The sequence below is a fragment of the Rhea pennata genome, chromosome 2, assembly GCF_028389875.1.
Source record: "Rhea pennata isolate bPtePen1 chromosome 2, bPtePen1.pri, whole genome shotgun sequence".
NCBI classification, from domain to species: Eukaryota; Metazoa; Chordata; class Aves; order Rheiformes; family Rheidae; genus Rhea; species Rhea pennata.
Genome location: NC_084664.1, coordinates 114,122,269 through 114,142,740, shown reverse-complemented (window position 1 = coordinate 114,142,740; position 20,472 = coordinate 114,122,269). Strand labels below are relative to the sequence as shown.

Sequence of the window (20,472 nt, the reverse complement as noted above, 5' to 3'; positions counted from 1 at the left end):
ACATATTACATACAGGCTCCAAAACATCTCTCTCTTCTCAATTTGTTTTTGGAGTCAATGCAAGGTACTGGATTTTTGTATCTGTGAGGCCTTCAGTCACCCAGAAACCACCTCTGATCTTAGATGTCCTAGCATTCAGAAGACCAACATTTTAAGGTGCAATTTATTAAGTTCACTCTTGCCTAACAGACCTTAAAAAACTGAAGATTTAAAATTGAAAGGGGAAAAAAAGGGTTTACAAAGGCAGAGAAACTAACCTGTAGTTATATTTCACAAGGAATTGAAGGATTAATGCTCTTTTTAGAGATCAGGACATGTAACAGTACAGTTTACAAGACTTGCCTGAATGAGCTATGTAAATAGCCATTCTATACATATAAAAACTCTACAGGGGCTGGCGTTGAGAAAGTCACGAGAAAAGACTGGAGACTGCAGGCAGAACTATCTGGTTATGCTAGTACACCACCAGTATCTCGTTTCAGGCATCCCTGTACTGGAAGTTCCAGAGTGTGATCATGCTGAGGAGTAGACCGACTACTAGAGAGATGAGAATTTGCAAGAATTACTGCCAAAACATGGTTTAGGAAGGTGGTTTAGCTCCTTACCTCCCTCCTCTTAGCTGCAAGTTGCCTTTCCCAGCTGAGACCCCTATAGGCAGTTGTTTGAGCCCTTGCAGTCAACAACGTGCAGAAGCTTGCTTATCTTAGCAGTTCCCACATGTCTCAATTAATACTCCCCTTCACCTCTTAATTGTATGGCCCACTGTGCTCCATTTACATATATACATAGTCACTGGCCCCAGATCCTTGTAAACTAACTGCCAGTCTTCCCTCCGGATGTACCTATCTACAGTCTGCTCTCTCCTCTTTCCCCCCCAAAAGGCTCTCTTGCTCAATGTGTGAGCAAAGTGCACAAGTCCCAGTCCAGTTTACTGGACTGACTTCCCTGCCAGGAAAAAAAAAAAAAAAAAAGACAAATCAAAGCAAAAACAAAACACCCAACCCACACACATGGTCACCAAGGGCACCCTGCATTAACCAGAAACCCTGCAAAGCTCTTTAACTCCATGCAACGAGGGCGCACTCCAGTCCCTACCGTCCCACCTACCATCTGCACAGAAATTTCACAGGGGAACTGCCTCTTTCACCTACAACTCCTATGGTTACCTGCATTATACCATTAGCTCAGATCCATAAGGAAGAGGTATTTCAGTCCTGCTTGTGGTGCTAGTGAACAAATACACCATGTTCTCCCCAGGCAGCTCAGCTCAATGCACCATTGCCCTGGGAACCTCTGTTTGCCCAACCATGCAGTTGCTGCCACACACAGAGCACTCTTCAGCTTGAGTCACATGCTATGGTTCTCATCCTAAGATGCCAACTGGTTAAAAGGAGCCTTATAATACTAAAGACAAGGAAGAGGAAAGAAGGAAGATACAAAAGCCCAGGAGAATCCCCCTGTGGCTTTCCATATACTTCCGATATATGCACTAAGTCTTTCCCTCACGTTAAGTTAGTGGTGCTTCTTGCCACCAAGGGAAAATTAGTCCTGCAGCCAATCTGCTGTAGACTATCCTCCCCTCCCCCTCCCCCCTTTTTTTAATTTTCATTCCAACAGAAGGAAAACTCTGCAAAACACACCACCATTCATTAGCAAACCTCTTCCTCCTAGGGATCCAATTTTCCTGACCTTTTTTTTTCTACTGGAGATGCAAGAACCCAACCTCTCCCTTCTTCTTGGATGAGGGTAGAGGAGTTTTTTTAATCTCCTGGATGGGTGGGAATCAGGGCCCTACAGTCTCAGCTGCTTTTCCAGTCCCTTAAAGGATCTATATATTTAGTGAGTGTCTAGCCCACAGTAAGAAAACTACTAGTTTAAATCAGCTTCACATAGCCAACTTGTCTGAGTCTTCTGATGTGTTAGGAGTGTTCTCAGGGTTAATTTCAGCTCAGAGGTTTAAGCAGTTACTACCTACAGGTCACCACTTTCTCGCTCAGATGAGATACCTAACTACCAGTATGGCAGGTTCAGTGTGTATAGCATGTTAAATGTGGCTGCAAGATCTGTGCCTTAGCAGGACTGCTGTGGCTGAGCTTGGGATTGAGAGCTCAATCCCCTAACTATGTAGCTTGCCCTAAGACTGTACTGTCACAAGCAGCTGAGCCAATGTTCACAGCTCCCTGATACCAGAAGGGGAAGGTTTGTTTCCCTCTTCTTTCGCCCTTGTCCTTTCTTATCCTGATTCCAGTCACATGGTTCTCAGCCCTTTCCCCGGCAGAAGATGATCTAATTTTTCCACTGGGTTATTTTCTTGCCAGCTCAGTGAGTTGAATTTGCTTGCCGAGGGGTCCAGCAGGCGTTAGAGGGAGGCTGGTACCAGGTAAGGAGTTGGAGCATACAGCTAAGAGTGTGGAAAGAAATGGCAGAAAACAGCAGGGAAAGAATTCCCCTTTTTGGCGGCAGTCAGCTGTTACATGAGGTCATTGCATCTCCTGAGACTGTATCCCAACAAGGACTTTCACTACAATGAGTGAGATGACCCATTTATCAGTTGAGTTGTTGCTCCTGTGAGAAAAGGCAAAATCTAGAAGCATGTCACTTCTTCATTTAGCTGCAGCCAACAGGCACTTCACCAGTATTAAACTTACAATTGATAAACACGGCTAAATTAACAGCAAATCTTTTTGGGGTGACATCTCCTCTCTCCCCAAGCCTCTCAGTAAATCCACACCTGAGCACTCCTGCTCAAATCCATCACAACTTTTGAAGAGAGTAAATTTGGAAAAATTTACGTTTTTTCAGTAAAGCAAGTGACATTTGCTAACACTTTCATGGTGAAATCAGTGCTTCAGAATGCTGCCACCTTCTGTGAAAAGTTAGAAGTTTACTCATATTCTATTCTATGAATTGTTTTTTCCCAAGTTTTGGAATTTAAGGATGTTGTCTTGTTTAGAATATCGCTGTGGTTCATCCTGGCTGTGAAAAAATCTAGCTTTACTTGCTTTGTGTCCATAAAAAAGAGGGATGGGAAAACACCATGTTAAATTTACAAAGTTAGCAAGAGCATAAAGAAATGCTTTTATCATCCTCCAAGAAAGTTACAGGCAATCCAGTGATTAAAGTATCTTTCATTCTGGAAAGTATTCTGTAGGTTACTGTAGAAGAGCAGGAGACCACATGTTGCTGCATTCATTGTAAAGTCACAGCAGATTATCAAGCATTAAAGAGAAGCTGTTATAGGGAGTTATAAATAACATTTCCTGCTATCAGCTATTTCAAACACTGCAGCTGCTGAAAATTTCCATTTGTCTAGGACAAACTGTGCTTCAATGAAGTGTGTCCAGAAAGACGATTTATGAAGGAAGGCAGTTCCTTGTTTCAGTTAAAAAAATGACAAATAAAAATTTACAGGTACAACATAAAGTCTCAAGGAGATTTGATCTCTATATAGAAATTTTACTCTGTTCAGCAACTTGACTGCCCTTTCCAACAATTAATAATAGGTATAGAATAACAATAAAATGTTTGGGAAAACATAAAAAACCCTAAAAAAGTTGTTATAAAAAATTAAACTACTTTTTAAAAAACTTAAAACATTAACAAAAGAACATTTGCAGAAAGTTTACTGTGTATAGCTTATAAACATTAAATTACCTATGTGGTCTCTATCTGTTAGATCAGCAAACTGTAGAGTTACCAGAAATTTGTATACGGTATCAGAAATCTGTGTGAGAAACATTCTCACATGCTGCCATTCAGGAATTTTTTTTCAAGATTTTTCAAGCTCATTTATCAGTTGACTAATGCCAAGGTTTATCCAATCATTCTAATGTATCATTATATATTACTACATCTATTTATTGTCAAATAAACTGAGATTGCATCTATATTCAATAGAACAGAAGAAAAGCAGTTGAATATAGAGAGCAAAGCTGCATACTATATGCATTTCAGGTAGGACTTCAGCTTAGCACTAGTTTAGTAGGAAGGCTTGAGTGCACTAGGTATGCATCTGTGCACCTCTGTCTAGTTTGGATCAGGGGTATCCTTTTGAAGTGGATTTCCTGACTGATCCCCCTTTTCACACGTCGGTCCTGGAGTGTGCAAACTGGATCCCTTTTGACAGAAACCCCTCGATCAAACCCCTCGGGTCCGGCCTTCGCCCGCCGCCGCCGCCCCGCCCGCCAGGCGCCGCCCCACCCCGGTCGCCGGCCGTTTGTCAGCGGCGCCCCGCTGCGCATGCGCGCGTGGCTCAACGGCCTCCCCTCCCTCCACACGCACGCACTCTCTGCCGGAAGTGTGGCGGCTCCGGGGGGGGGGGGGAACCGGAGGAGGTCACAGTGCCCGGATGTGAGCGGGTTCGGGGCCCCGGCTGGCCGTCGCCGCTGCGCAGTGACGTAGGAAGCGGGCACGAGCCGCGCTGACCTCGCGCCTCAGCCTTGCGCGCGCGCACGCCTCCGCTTCCCCTCCTTCCGCCCCGCGCGCGCGCGCGCGCGCCCTCCCCTTCCCCCCGGCGCGCGCCTTCGCCCCGCCCCCTCGCCGCCCCCCCCCCCGCCGCCCCCCCCCCGCTCCCTTTCAGCAGCTGGCGAGGGAGCGAGGCGCGGAGGGCGGCTCGCGCCGCCGGCACGTCGTTGACACTCGCGCGAGGTAAACGGTCGCCTCGCGCCAGGGGCGGGTAGGGCGCGCTCCCTCTCTCCCTCCCCCGCCGCCCTGTTTGCCAATGGCTCCCGTCAGCTCCTCGCCGCGTCGCTCCGTGACCGGTAACGGCTGCTCGCGCGCGGAGTGCCTTCTCCCCCGCCTCGGCGCCGAGAGGCCGGCGTCTCCTCCTCGGGCCTGCCTCCGCCGGGCAGGGCCCGGGCTCGGGCCTGCCTGCTGCGGCCGCCGCCGTCCCTGCGCTGGCTGTGGGAGTGTAGGCGCGATAAGCCTCTTCCTGAGCCCTCACGAGTGGGAGCTGAGGGGGAGGGGGGAAGGTCGCCCTGCACTGCGCGGTTTCATCTTCTCCGCAGCCGCCGCTTTGGCCCCTCCGTGGCGCTCGCCTTGGCCTGAGGGAAGCCTGGCCGGGTTTAGGGACTCCCTGCCAGGCCTTGCTCTAGAAGGGTTGTCACGGCGGGGCGCTAAAGCGGATGACACTGGGCCGTGCATGCAGGCCTTCCCTTTTCTTCCTTCCTCTTGAGTTTTGTCGTGGGCTCTCTCCTGGGAGTGAAAGCGTGGGAGGTGTGCGAGTCTTCAGTGGCAGTCGGCCAGGAGGTTTGTGTGTGAGACCCCAAGGCTCTGTCAAGCAGTTGGGCCCTCAGTCTCATCAGAGACCTGAGGCTCATCCCTGCTTTGAGAATTTGAGGCTTTGGGAGTGGTGTGGTTCTATTTTTCCCTCTAGTTCTTGTGCCAAAACCTTTGATTAATGTGTAGTTTGTTCTCCCATTTCTTCTGTGTCTTTCCTTCTTTCTATAATCTGGCTTTTATTAGAGTGGACTTCTTCAGGACAGAAGCTGCCCCTTCTGGAACATCTAGCAAAATCCTTGTTCTGCTACGAAAAGTAGAAGTAGGATAGAAATAACAGTTAAGGAGCTAGTTCTGTTTGTCAGTGTATTTGTCAGTGTCCAGGAAGCAATACTGGCAAGTAAAGGTTTATCTTCTCTGATTTGTTCTTGAAAGTCTTTCTTGAATATACCTTATCACAGTGATAAGAGCGATAGTGACGTCTGTGTATGGCTGGGAAAAAAACAATATCTGGTTGTATACAGTATATGTTATTTAGTTTTCAAATGATGAGTGTCAATGGTATGCTGTGAACAGAGAAAACATAACAGGCTGTAGATTTATTCGGTGACTGTGGCTGTTACTTTCAAAGTGAATGGAAAACTTAAGGTGGCTGTACTGTGGCTGTGATTTATAATCTTTCACTAGTGGAAATGTATGGCTTTACTAAATGTCGTGGAACTTGTGACACATTAGAACTAAGGTCCTGCCATTTCTTGTTATCTGCCCCTTAGGGAGAGGTGTAGAATTTTTCATTAACTACAAAAAGTGCTATTGAAGATTTCTTCTTTGTCTGAGTTACTTAGCTCCATCCCAGACCTGACACCCTCCTTGTGCAGCCTTTTTCCAGGGAAGAAGGCAGCATTGCTATCCAGAATTTGAGCCTAATCTGATTTGCATGATTAGAAGTGTCTTCATAAAAGGTTGGATAAATGATGAAAATATGTCTAAGGACAAATTTAAGCCCAAAACAATGGAAAAACTGCACATATCTCTTTAATAATTATTCATTATCCAAGTGGAAAATATAGAAGTTTAATGCAGCTATCTTCCATATTGTTGGAGAAATACATGCACGTTTGTCACTGCTAGTAGGCTCTATGTAGATTTAACAGAATGGAAATATCTGGCCTATGTTATGCAGCTGGTCATACCAGGTAATTTAAAGTTCCTGTTTGACCTTAAAATCTGTGAAGTTTAACATCGAGTGAGTTACGATTGAGAATTAATGTATTTTAGTTACAGAAATTCTTCTTTGTCAGGCTATCTGTGGAATAAATTAACGTACAACTCTTAACCTAAAAAGGTGATACAGAAATTTTGAGCACTGAGTCTTCCAATAAAATTAATTTTTAAAAGATCACTGTTCAGTAAAGTTGTAATGTTATTACTTACATTGTAATACAAAAACAGCATCTTTAAATAAGAAAACTTAAAAGTACCAGAAGCCCTGGGTAGATGTGAAAGGTATGATCAACAGAATGCGTGAGACTTCCGACTGAGAATCTCTGCTGATTTTAGGACTCTTGTGCAGATTAATATCTGCATAATTAACGTTTTTTCAGTTTTCTTCAAGACATCATTTTCTCTACTTACCTCTTATGTTTCAAAAATGCTACTTTCCAGGCTTTCCATCTCTGATTTGTAGTTTAAGTGGCATTAAAAGCAGCAGTTATAGGCAGCTGCTGATGTCCATGAAGCTCCGTAGTAACAGACACAAAACTTAGTAGAATCCAGTGAATTTATTTACTGTTTCTGTGAGACACAGGATTGATAACTGGCCCACTGTCTGCATACTCTTTTCTGGAAAATTGTAAAAGGCATAGAAACTTCCTTTGAAATGATACTATGTCTTATCGCTTCTTGACAGGTAAAAGAGGCTTAAGATAGCAAAATGGCAAAAATAATTGGATATGGAAATAAAATTTGTAGATTCTTTTTTTTTAATTAATTATCAAAACTATAAAGATGAGCATTGAAGGGTTGGAAGAGGGTGGGAATGCTAAATGCAGAGGCTGAGAAGGAAGGTTATAAAGCAGAGTTTACTGCATCTAAATATTCTGTGAACATTTTATATTCTTTATAGGTGGCATGAAACGTCCTGTTCATAAACATATTCATAAGGAATGCTTTTGGCACACCTTGATAAGTTACTTTGGCCTAAACATCGATTGCCTCTTGTAAAAACCTGTAAGTAAAATAAATGTAGTTTGATTTTAAGAGTGCTTTAGTGATTTATTTTCTGATCATAGTTGGCAGGGTCTGGCTGTAAAGGAAAAGTGAATATCAATTGCCTTATTTTATAAAATGGGCTGATTTTCAGTTATAGTGACTGATGCTGTAACAACAGCTGACAAAGACCATAAAAGCTGGATAAATTATTGTGTTTTACAGAAATGGCAGCTCAGAAAAGGAAGTCTACGTTAGTGGAGCCTTCTGCTAAACGTCCAAAGCTGGATAAGAACAGCAAGCCATCATCAGCAAAGAAGGAGAAAGAGGTGTCAGATACAAAAAATGTCTCAAATAAATCAAAGTCAAATCAGCACGCAGTGCAGGAGAAAATGGTACTCAAAACCTCAGTCAAATCAAACAGGTTAGTGCCAAAAAAATAAAAAGTTCTAGATTATCATCCTAGACTAAATCAGTGCAGAAACAATCTAAGCAGAGTGCATGTGAGTTAAAGATACAGTTAAATAGTGTCAGTGAGAAGATCAGCCTTAAAATCATTAAGTATGGTATCTTGTACGTGATCTTTCTCCAGAACCATGTTAATGTCTTGGATTCCAAAAAGGCATTTACAAAACAGTTTATGAAGGGCAAAGTAAATCTAATACTATACAAGCCAATATTTAAATTGAAAACAGGAAGTCTCAAAAATTAAAAACTGCTTGAGATATTAAAAAGCATTCATCTGAGACTCACAATTCAATCTTCCAATATGTAAAGAAAACCATTAAGCACTAGACTTCAGAGCAGTGAGGTGGAAGTGAAGTCTCCTTAGACTGATTTGAGAGAAAATAGTTCTTCTGTGAACATTGAAGGTGTAAATCTGGTAGACGTTTAGGGGCAGAGGTTAGTCAGAATGAGAAGACTTTATGACTAATTTCTAATTTCTAATTATGACTAGTTTCTGAGAGTTGAAAAATAATTGTTTGGATCTTTCAGTGACAACGCAAGTGAACCTGAATTAGGAACACGCATGACTACGAGATCATCAGGATTCAACTCAAATAATAAAACAACAGCTGACAAGAAGATTCAACAGCAGCCCAAATCTACCAAAAATAAGGAGGTATGCCAGAAGAAATCAGTGCAAGAAATTCCAAAATCAAAATGCATAATTGCGCCAAATGAGCCAGTAATGAGGAGATCACAGAGACTGCAGCAGTTAACACATGTGCCAGTAAGATCCCTGCGTAACAGAGAAGTTAAAGAAGAAAAAGTTTTGGAAGTTAAACAAAGCAGCCAGGCAAAAAGACATGTTCACAGTATTGGAGCAAAAGTGCTTAAACCTGCTAAAGAGAAAACAAAACAGAAAAACATGAAAATAAAGCCAAGCAGTAAGAGTGAAGATGAAGAAATAAATGTAGAAGTGACCAGCTCTCTGAAAGAGAAAGGATGTAAAGCAAACAATAAAAATGATGCTTCCAGCAGCTTTCAACATAACCTTCAAGGGACACAGTTGTTTCTTGATCACAGTCTTGAGGAAGCTGAGAAAGAACAAATAGATCTTGTATCTCCAGTTTCTAGCAATGCGAAGAAAATGGAAATGGGTTCTCTTAAGCCAAATGCTAAGACAGTAAATAAACAACAAATGCATCAGAATATAAAAAACAATATAAAAACAAAAATGGTTTCACAGCAATCTGTAAGTGAAACAGATCTGGGTGATCAACCAGAGAATGATGTGAAATTCAAAAGGGTAAGCATTCTTGAACTTTGTGAAGAAATTGCAGGTGAGATTGAATCAGATACAGTAGAGGTGAAAAAGGATTCCCCTAATGCTGAGTACAGAAAAACAGAAGAAAATCATGGAGAACTACAGCTGCAACAAAATGAAATGCCTACTCAGAAAGAAGCTAGTCAGACTACTCAATGCAAACGTTTTTTCCCTAGCAAAAAAGGAATGCCTGTCAAATGTACTCTGAATGGTAGAAGTAGCTCCTCAAACAAAAACTCTAAATGGACCAAAATTAAATTAATGAAAGCTAATAACATGAAGCAAAGTAACTTAAATTCTGCAAATGTCCCCAAGATTCCTTTGTTAAAAGATTGCCCTAAAGTTACAGAAGCACAACTTTCCGGTGCAGAAGGCAAGTTGTCAGTAAGACTGTCTGAGAATAAAAGCACAACTTGCGTGCAGGAGAAATCAGACACTTCATCTGAAAGAATTAGACCTAAAGAAGAGACATTAGAAATAAAAGAACCTGCAAAGAGAGGTGTGGAAAATGGTTTGTTGCGTAATTTGACAAAACATTTTTCTGAGCCAACACCAGATGAGGTAAGTCATTTTAATTATGGTGTATGGTGGGAGGATGTTCAAAATCTGTTCTGTTTGCTGAGTGTGCTATGCTTAAGTGATTTGTTTTAACAATGACTTTATCTTATAGTAACTTCAGTTCTTCATTACAGGATCCCTTAATAGGGTTGACAGTAAGCTGGAAAATTAGTCTATTCCAATTCTATTAACTAATTCCATTTTCTATTCCAAAGATACTACTAATTCCAAAGTTCAGTAGTTAATTAAAGTTTGATGGTTAAAATTTCCTGCTAGAGTTGAAGGTTGTACAGGTTCACATCTTTAGATAACACTTTTTGATGAGACTTTAAGCTTGCATAGGTATTCTGTTCTGAAAAATGATATTAAAAGAAATGAGAGGGAAAAGTGTTCTCTACCTGAATAAGCTTCAATTAAAATTTAGGATCTTAAGGGCAAAGGAGCTCTTTAGAAAGTTCTTGTACAACTTTACATATAAAATGAAAAAATCTGTTTTTTTTTCTAAATTAATATCAGAAATATCAATATAGGCTAGCTAATCAGTAACATTTTCTTTGCTTAAAATGATGTAGGAATTGAAAAATTGATGCTGTATTCAGAATTTTAATACTTAATTAACTGAGTGTTTTAGATAACAGATCAGAGACATTTGGGGTTTTTTATTATTATTTAAATCTAATGTTTCCTGTTTTACTTAGAACTTTAGCTTGCATTTGGAATCAAGTCCAGAAAGCTCTCCAGTAAAGTATCTTACAGCTCCTAAACCCCTGAAACAACTAAAAAAAGAATCTGAAGAAAGTGAACATCAAGGTAATAGTTTATTAATAATTTTTCCTCCTTTTCTGATCAGTAATATTAAAAGAATAAGCCTGCCTTTCAAAGATGTGTGGGGTTCAGGGATTTTCTTTGTTTTTTCTCTTACAGAATAAGGTACAGTGGGTGTGGAACTAAACTTCAGAGATTAAGTTTGTTCACTGGAATTTTCATATTTTTTGTGTGTGTCACCACCACCCCTCTTAGCCACTTTAGTGGCAGAGAATATGCCTTTATTTCTGGGATGATTAGTGAGAGTGAGAGAGAATTGTTTTTCTTTCCAGCTCTCCTTTTGGTGCTTATATCTTTTGCTTGGAATCTTTTGTATTCCATTTCTTTTTTTTTTTCTCCCTAAACTTCTCACATGAGAAGTTTAATGCTTCATGGTTTCATCTGAGTAAAAGTGGAACAAAAAAAAAAAAAAAAGAACTTCACTTTTCCTTGTGGTAAAATAATAAACTTAATCATTTTTCAGTTTGGTTCTTCTCTTGCATCCTGTTTTCTGTTAGAGATTGCCTTTGATTACCATTTTCTTGGAATAGCTATCTCCGTCTTTCTTTTGAATACTTCTGGTTGGCTTGACCAAATTATGGATTGAGTAATCACTCCCCTGGTTTTATTATGTATTCTTCATTCATCAGTCAGTGAATGCTGTTTGTTTGTTTTGTTTGTCAAACCTTGTGATCAATGTGATGTGAATATTTTGGGCTAAGTAAAGATTTAAGTCTGTGTTTGACTAAGAAATACTATAATTAGATCACATCATAATTAGAACACATCTTTTTGTTGACTTCCCTGTTGATAATTTCATCCATTTGGTTCTCATTCTTTCTCAGTTATTTTGGAAAATCAGATCTTGAAGATAGTCAGCTCTAAAAAAATCTCTACAATAGCAGTAAAAGTAGAAATATTTTGTAAAGGGACAAAGTACTCTAACAGTACTGTTAGAGAATGTAAAAAATGTTTTTTCTTTCGTCTTTCCGTGATGGAGTCTCTTTCTAATGCATTGCAGAGCATACCTCAATTAGAGCGGATACTATCTATTTATGATTTTAATGTTACACATGGGGAGGTATTTCTATGGATATCAGTATGAACAAATTTAAACTACTGTTTAGTTTCACTACTGCCCTGTTTAGTTGCTGGCAAACTGCTCTGCAAGACAGCAGTGGAAATGTTATAGAAAATGGCATATGTTTTTTAAGTATAGATGGAGAAACATCTGAATACTGCATCAAAGTTGCCTCTATTGTCTATGAGCAAATAAAATCATCATCTTGAATATATTTTTGCAAAATACTCTTCATGTAGTTCATGCTTCCTTTGCAACTAAAAGCTGTATAATGAAATCATAACATTTGATTCATCGTAGATTTGGCTCCCAAGCAGTTGACGCAGAGTTTGCTTACAAATCAAACTTCTGAGACTGAGAACAGGTATGATATTTCATGTATTATGAAATCACACGAACCTTTCATAGAGTTACGAGTTTTTGTTATAAGACTGACTGTTCTCTTTTCTTCTGATCTCAACTTCTAGTTTCAAGTGACTTGTCTTTTATGAAGAGGTTTTCATTTTACCAGTTATTAAGGGATGTTTTTATTTTAAGAAAATTGTTTGTAACTGCACATTCATTTTAAAAGGTAAAATTTAGCAAAGTTGGGAAAATATTTCTAATTGTTTCTTCCCCAAATCAGATAGTAACCAGAAAGTTTGGAAAGGATTACAAACTGATTTTCACCTAATGAATTATTTCACCTGTTTCTTGAAGGCTTCTGTAAAACATAGTAGTCTTGTAGGTATGAACATTTTTTTAGATAAGGGAAGAGAAGACTTAATTTGTGATTGTTCTGTGATTGCTGTAAAACCAGAGTTCAGCGCTCTTAGAAAGTCAGCCACCATATACAAAATAAACGTTTTTACTACTGACAGGTCAAGTTGACATTTTATTCTTGATCATGTTGACTGTTGTAGTTCTGGACTAATTCTGATGTAGTGTCTGGTTTTAGCTAATGTCATACTAAAGACAGTTTCTTCATACCTGAAATCTCAAACAGCAGTATAGTTGGCACGGTGTTAGTATATTGTTACTGTTTTTTACAGTCACAATGAAGACAAGAAAAAAAAGATTTTGCAGTTCATTTTCAGTATTTCAGAATTGGTAATCTGACTTCAGATGAATAACCAGACCTTTTGTACATATTGAAAAACTCCACTGTTATGAAAGTTCACAGAGAATGGGGAGTAAGGTAGATGTAAACCTATTTAAACTAGTATTTTTAGATTTTCAATAGTTACTACATTAACTTTTTGACTTTACATATTTTATTCTTAACTTCAGAGAACTTTATGGCATATATTCAAATGTATTACACTTACTGGCTGATCAAACCCATATTACCTTACTATTATTTGGATATATATTTGTCTTCTGAGAGCTTTCTTACCCCACTTCATACGTGCTGCCATAATTTATCCAAGAATTAAACCATTGTTCTGTCTGTGGCACACTTGCCATAACAGAGTATAACATGCATATGTGTAATGTAGCTCTTGTAAGAAAAGGTAGCAATAGAAAAGAACAAACCTTTAAAGTAGATACTTAATTCACTTTTTGGAGGTATGCGATAAGAGAAAAATCTCTAATTTAGCACAAAAAGAAAAGCTGTTCTAAAAATATCTAGTAAAAGTTACTGAATTAACCATGCTACATGTATTATGGCAGCTGTTACAACTGGATACTTGCTCCGATGTATTTGGTTTGCTTATAACCCGAAAATATGCAATTGTCTACTTGAAATAAGAGTATTTTATTTGTGTATTTTGTTTTAGTGGTCTCTACCAGTTTTATCCCTAAGCTTCAATTCTTAATGTAATTTTTCCTTCTGAATATAGCAGCAATTCATAGAATAGCTCTTCTGTTGATGTATATAGTACTTTCCAGTCAGTTAAGGTAAGGAAGACTTTAACTGATAGAGATTTCGGTGCTATCCATCCATCTGTTCCTTAGGTTCTCTTCTCATTCCCTCTTTCCTTTTTCACTCTCAGCAATAATCAGATGTTAGGTTAGAGACCATGAGTGCAGATGAGGCCAAAGGATAGTGTTAACCAAATGTGATTGTGGGTGACCAGTTTTGCAGCAGTCATTTTCTTCCTTTGTGGTCCTTAAGTAAAGTGAGAACAGAAACTTTTTAAGTTGTCAGAACTCTTACCTATCTTTGTCTCTTTTCAGACCATGAGTGTTCTTGCTGAAAGTTTGTAGTGTACAGTTTTATTGCATGCAAAACATGGTGTGATTTTATTATTGTTATTTTATTTGAATTCTCTTTTCTCAAAAATAAATCCATTGTGGGCTGTTAAGTCCAAGTCCACCTCTGGATCAGGAAGTCCTAGAATTGCAAATTATTAAGTGGTCAGAGAGTATTTTGGGACACGCTACTACATGTTTTCCTATTCTTTTTCCCGGCAGCTTGCTTGTGGCCACTGTCTTGGCAGACCTTTGGTTTGATCTGGTGTATCTGTTTTTACTGGTTCACAACAACACATTGAAGTACTGAATTGTAACTTAAGAAATGAAAATATACATTTTATAATCTTCAGATAATATATTTGAGCTGAGCTTGAAAGATTTTATGGCATTTGTTTTCCTTTGTCCAATTATATTTATGAGAATATTCACATGGTCTGCTTTAGCAGTCTGACGTGTGATACCTGAAACTAGAAACCTAAACTTTGTGTGGGAAAGGTAGGATTAGGCACTGTCAGTCATGCTCTGAAAATGCCTCAGTTAGGTGCCTGAGTTAATTGAAGCAGCTAATCTACCTCACTTGGTTTAAATTTTTTTTTTCTTTTTTTCTCTTTTTTTTTTCTTTGTAATTAGGCTAGTTGCATACTCCTCTTTTTTTTTTTTTTGGTTAATTCTCTTATTCACCATTTTTTCCACTTTAATTACAAATTAAAATACGTAGGACCATGTTTTGGGTAACTAACTTGGATTTGCATCTCCTTGAAGTTTACTTAAGTTAATCACAAAGACTTTAAGTATCTTAAGATAAGTCTGAACAGTCCTTTTCTAACATGAAATGTATTTGTATTTCAAGGGTTCCTTTGTCAAGTCCTTCATTAGCATCAAAGTGCAGTAACTTCCTACCATCTGAGGAACATATTCAAAAGTTAAAAGAAGCAGGGAAAGATGGTGATAAGCAGCTGATCATAGTAAGTACTATCTTTTGTAAGGTCTATAGTTTCTCAAGAAATTTACTTTTGATTTAGTAGTGCTACATCTTTAGAAACTTGTTTAAAAATCATTAGTTGTGCATACCATTACTGTTGTTGTAAATGATCAGTAAGAGCAGAACACTTCCTTAATTGTCATTAAGTATTGATGGAAGAAGTAGTAGCAGACTGGCTTAAATTTAAAAGCTAATTGTTGTTAAATATTAAAACAAATATATGTGCTTTTGGAAGAGGCTGACCATTCAGTCAAAATATAGGTCTTTTAGGGAGAATGAAAAAGACATGGGAAGAAACTTGCGTTTGCTTATGTTCAAAACCTCTGTTTCTTGAAACTTCAGAATTATATGAGGGAAGTATATCTGGCAGATTGTGTGCAAAATTGATAGGAATGGGTTTATCCTTTCATCACTAGAATATATGTTGTTTTGAGATGAAGATTTTTTTTCCTGTGCGTTCCCTTTTTTCATCATAATATATAAGCAACAGTGATAGTTTAATTTCTTTGTTTTTATCATTATTTGCTATTAGCTACCAAATGCAGGTACTACTTTCAAAAAAAAAATGCAAAATGAGTAGTCAGTGTTCTATCTTGCAGGATCACACAACTTGATAGTGAAACTTTTTAAAATAATCCACACATCAGATAATCCACAACAAATCAAAGACTGGAGTAAGGGAGCTACAAAGGGAGAGAAATCCAAGTTATTAGGAAAGAGGATTCTGCAGTAAGCTTCTTAATAAGTTGCCTTTCTTACCTGTGTATCTGGTGGTCTTGCTAAACTGCAAATTCTTTTTTCCTGTAACATATGGATCATACTTATGAAAATATTAACTAAAAGAGAAAAAGTTGAAATTTGAGTGCTCTCTTATATCCATACTTCAGAGCTTTTGAGAAATAAATTGACAGTATATCATTTTCCCTAAATCTCTAAAATGTGTAAAGAAAACAAATCTGACACTTGAGTTCTTAGACACCAGGGTGGTAAATGGTGTTTATGAGTGATAGCTCAAATTTACTAAGTATTTTAGCTATTGCCTCTTTAAATCTCATTTTACCAACAGCAGTAAAATGCCATGGTTAAGTGTCTTGACTTTATTAACAGGACTATAAGAATGCTCCCTTTCATTTCAGTAAAGATGACTTGATTTTTGGTCATACAGTAGTAGAGCTTGACTGAACAGTATCTAGGACTTCTGACAAGAAGAAATGCATAACTTTGCTAAGCTACTGAAGAGAGGATATGTAGTTCTGATCTATAGTACTCATACAAATAGCCTTTCTGCAGCTTACTGTGTTAGTAGTAGTCTTTTGCACTCATCTCTCAGGCTGAAAAATACTTTTTTCCCCATGCGCTCCCTTTTCAACAATGAAAGTTTTAAGTTATTCATATAGCAAGATTTTTAGAATGTAAAGAATGGATCATCAATGAAGAACACTAGGGAAAATAGAAGAGACTTAGTGTCTTGGGTTTTGTATGTGTTTTTGGTAAAAGCAACTTAGCAGCATATTTCATTTTAAATGTGAAAGTTACACCCTGGTAGTATTTCAGCACTATGTACAGATCAAATTCACTTTGACTTCTGTTGAGTTCTGGGTAGACTTACTATTCTGTCAGAGGGGTATTTTGGCCTGTAGTTTACTTTGTCAAGAGGCCAGTGGGTATGGTAATGGTCTGATACTTGTTTTACCTGGGAGAAAAGCTAGTTTAGCATTGTCAAAGTATGTAGAGGAACTCAAATATTTGTTAATCCATTTGGTGAATGTGAAATCTTTGAGTACTGTGGAAAGAAGACATGGTTATCTCTAGAATAGTTTGTACTAGTATCTCGAGGGGGAAAAACTGACTTGTGCTAAACTTTGCTCCAAAAAGAGTGAGGTTTCAATATATGCAATAAAATACAGTGTATTTTGTAATTAAGAGTGCTGTTTTGCAAATCCATGGTGAATTTCTTAAATGTTGACTCTGAATGGCTGCACACTTTATTTTCTATTTTTTGAGAAAATATTTTCAAAGGTGCTTTTGTTTTTCTGCAATGATGCTTTGAGAAGAGAGACAAAAGAAGATTCATGTTTTAAAAACTGTTCTGCTTAAAACTTCTATACCAAGAGCAGCCTTACTATATGCAGCAGAATCACTTAAATTAGCATTTATAGTGTCTATAAATAATTTTATAGTTAATACAGCGTATCAGAAACTTTGAAGAAGAATGGTTTCTAGCCATTAAGAGAAGCTTTTTCATTATTCTTCTTTACCTTGAACGAAGTTGGGAAGTTGTATTTTTATTCTTAACTTGAAACGTTTACTCTTTGATACACTTGTTTAAAAAATGAAATATCTGAAAGTTGCCATTTGGAGTTCTCTACTGTGAGACCTGGTTCTCTTCGGTATTTTTCAAGCCTGTCCCTCTCAATGCATGTCAAAAGTCCTTTTTCAGCTGTCAGGAGGGGAGGAGAAGTGGGCCAAGTTTGACTGTCTGCATGATGTACCATCTTTATTTTCATTTAAGGTGGAAATGCGTGGTGCTCTTTTGTTATTAAATCAGTCCTTTTAATTGTCTTTGCAGTGCCCGAGGCTCTGAATTTGAGATGTTGCAAATACTGTCTGTGTATTCTGACCTTTTAACTTTCTAAGCTATATTTAGATAGAAGTGTTACAGTGAAACTAGTATTTTCTCTCTAATATGCTTTGTTTTTTATATTTGGATCATGAAGATGTATTTTACCTTCCTTCTGCTCCTGTATGATAGTTAATAGTGAACAGATTCGTTTCCTATTTTTCTTAAGTAATACAATCTTTAGCAAGCTTTACTTGCTAAATAAGGCATGAATCTTGCATTTGGAAGTTTAGCTGTTTGACCACATCAGAAGTACAGTAATGCAGCTTCTTTTTGTAGAATATTTCGTAGCTGTACTTGCACTGTTTTTCTTCCTGATACACATCACTTAATTATCTGAGCACCTTTCAAACATATTGAATTATCTTCGTTTTATAGAGGTAGAACTAAGACAAAACATGAGTCCTTTCTGTGTTCTTCAGATTTGCTTGTTCCTGCGTATCTTGAACAATACGCCTCTGAGTGTGGAACTTTAGCTGAAAGCAGTGAGGAATCAAATTGCACTTTGTAAAACCCACTGTAGCAGGAGACAGTAGTGTTCAAAGTGATGTCCAAAGACTGATTACTGAGCTAGGAGGATATGATCTGTTTTTATGAAGGAAAGAAATTCAGATCAAGGTCAAACAAGATTTTTATGTTCCAAATCCCTCACTTGCTGTTTAGAGAGGTACTCTGTTCTGAAAATGTACAAACTCTACCATCTTACACTGTTTAAGTAGTGAATGTTCAGTCGATAGACTGACAGATTACATGAACTTCTGTATTGGAAGTTTTGTAGAATAATGCGTCAAAATAGTTTTTAGATGCATACTTTTGAACTACTTGAACCTAATGTGGAAATACAAGAACCTGAACATGAAATTCTGTTCCATAAACTTCTGAATTTGAGAGAACTATAGAATGTGCAAAGTATACGCTTTAAATTTTCACAAAATGAGATGTGCTTTATGTCCAAGACAAGGAAAGTTTGTTGTTCACTTGTTTTGCTTTTTGTAAAATTCTAGTTACTTACAAGATCTCAGATAAAATTTTTGTTGTAACAATGTGAACATTGTTCTAACTAAAAACATTAATGCGACAAAAGAATGTTTTAAGTAGTGACCTGAGGTATCTATGTACTTCTTCCATTTTATGCAACTAATGAGATGTGCTCTTTGGAAGATTTAGCTGGTCTTTTGAAAGTAATACTCATCAGTTTTAGGGAAGAACTTGTAAAGAGAATGAACGGAGAAGACAAATCATTGAAATGATAAAAAGATAGTATAGGATTACAGAAATTTTTCTACCTTTTCTGGAGATCTGCTTAGGTGGGAGGAAAAATGGTGAAATGTAGATGATCTTTATGAGTATCAGCAAGTGCATAGATCAGAATTGCATGATGAAAAATGTTTTTTTTTTTACTTCTGAAGTTTGAGTTGGTGCTCCATGTGAAAGTTATGTGCAGACTAACTCAGTTTACGTATTTGGATATCATGTTTGAATTGCTACTTACATATATATTAGTTAAATTTGAATGTAGTCACCTGTTTGACTGAAATAAGCAATACATGAAAGAAATACTTTGAGCTAAAGCCACAGGCCTCAATGAAATTAGTAAAACAAGCATAAAAGTGATTTCTTATACAGTCTTCTTCAGATTCATAATGGGCTATTCAAGTTGTTTGTTTTTCCTTCCTTAAACTGATGTAATCCAATTGGCAGTTTCTCCAGAGAAATGGAGAATAGTTTTTGGGCAGTATTTTGTTGTTCACATTAGTTAAATACTGCCTGGTTTTGGTTTTGATTTTTTCCCTAATACCCCAGCAATAACAAAGCAATGGCAACTGCTTAAATGATTGGGGAGAGAGTTCGGTAGTTCATCTGAGAGAAATTCCTCTTCCTTACTTTTCACACAGATCCTGCCCTTTGGAACAGCTTTGTTTTTTAGTAGGGCAGTAGCAGATACACTTTCTTCTCATTCTTTCCCATTTCTACTCCACAGCAGCAGCCTAGCTTTCTCTAGCAAATTCATATGGGTTGATGGCTTTGTCCTGAAGGTGAGATTGTGGAGACCTAAAACCAGAATTCAAGCACGAGGACTGCTGATACTAGATCACTCTGTGATATACTTGAATTAGATATTTTTATACATATTGAACAGATTGGTCATTCATAGGGTCAATATTGTATTGGTTTGGTTTTTAACTTTATTTTTTTTTTCATACTGTTTTAGTTAATGACCAGCAAGGGCATTAATTTCCTGATGGATAATGATTGTCCACTTTTAATTTTTCAAATATCAAATAAGATAAGTTACATCACAGTTCTGCAAGTTCTAAATAGATTTGTATCCTCTTGCTAAAATAACTTTTCAGGAAGATGGGTATTGGTGATACCGGTTGTTTGTTTGTTTGTTAACTTTTGTTAAATTCGACATACCACAGTCTTTATTTTTGAGGTGAAACTTGTTTTTGAGTTGGATCATGTCTTCTGATCCTCCTAGTCAGCAAGGGGATTCACCCATCAGGTTTGGTTTTGAATCCTTTTTTTGATGAAATGGCATTCTTTGACTTTCTCATTTTTTGTAGAGATCTCAAAAATCTTTGTGGTGTTTCTTCCCGCTCTTCTCCATTGTATTTTATTTTCTACCCTGCCTATTTTTATGGCTGGGTTTTATTCTCTGCTCTATCAGAAGACTAGAGGAAAAAAAAAATCTTCCTCTGACTATCACTAGGTAATCAAGAAGGAGGTGACCTAACCTGTGCCTGTAACAAAGGCCCTTTTCATCTCCTACAGAGGCACCAAATGCCTTTTTTGCTTGCAGGACTCCTTATTCTACATATGGAGGATCAGCAGACATGCACCTTCTCAAAGAAGAGACCTTGGTAAGACTTTTCTTTCTGTCTAACACAGAATTAAGAAACCCTTCTGTAGTTTAAGACAACATTGTTACAACAGCCGATTACAATTAGCCTTGAAAGAGTGGATCTCAAAGTTGTCTCTCCCATGCTCATATTAATGAGGGCTGCCTGATATACTGAGAATGTTTAATTGCTCTCACTCGCAGAATTTGC

The 20,472-nt window shown here is 37.9% G+C and overlaps 1 protein-coding gene across 4 annotated transcripts in view; it reads left to right on the top strand.

Moving 5' to 3' along the window:
• Positions 1-4,567: 4,567 nt before the first annotated feature.
• ESCO1 (establishment of sister chromatid cohesion N-acetyltransferase 1) overlaps positions 4,568-20,472 on the top strand; it is a 34,914-nt gene continuing 19,009 nt past the window's right edge. For 2 of the 4 annotated variants that reach the window (XR_009957479.1, XM_062568127.1), the window contains exons 1-7: positions 4,568-4,647; positions 7,343-7,446; positions 7,651-7,849; positions 8,422-9,757; positions 10,453-10,564; positions 11,940-12,003; positions 14,668-14,782. Coding sequence is in view for 3 of the 4 variants with exons in the window: in XM_062568127.1 (XP_062424111.1) it covers positions 7,653-7,849; positions 8,422-9,757; positions 10,453-10,564; positions 11,940-12,003; positions 14,668-14,782 (1,824 nt within the window). In the remaining variant the exon portion in view is untranslated. The other 2 variants (XM_062568128.1, XM_062568129.1) reach the window with 2 other exon arrangements.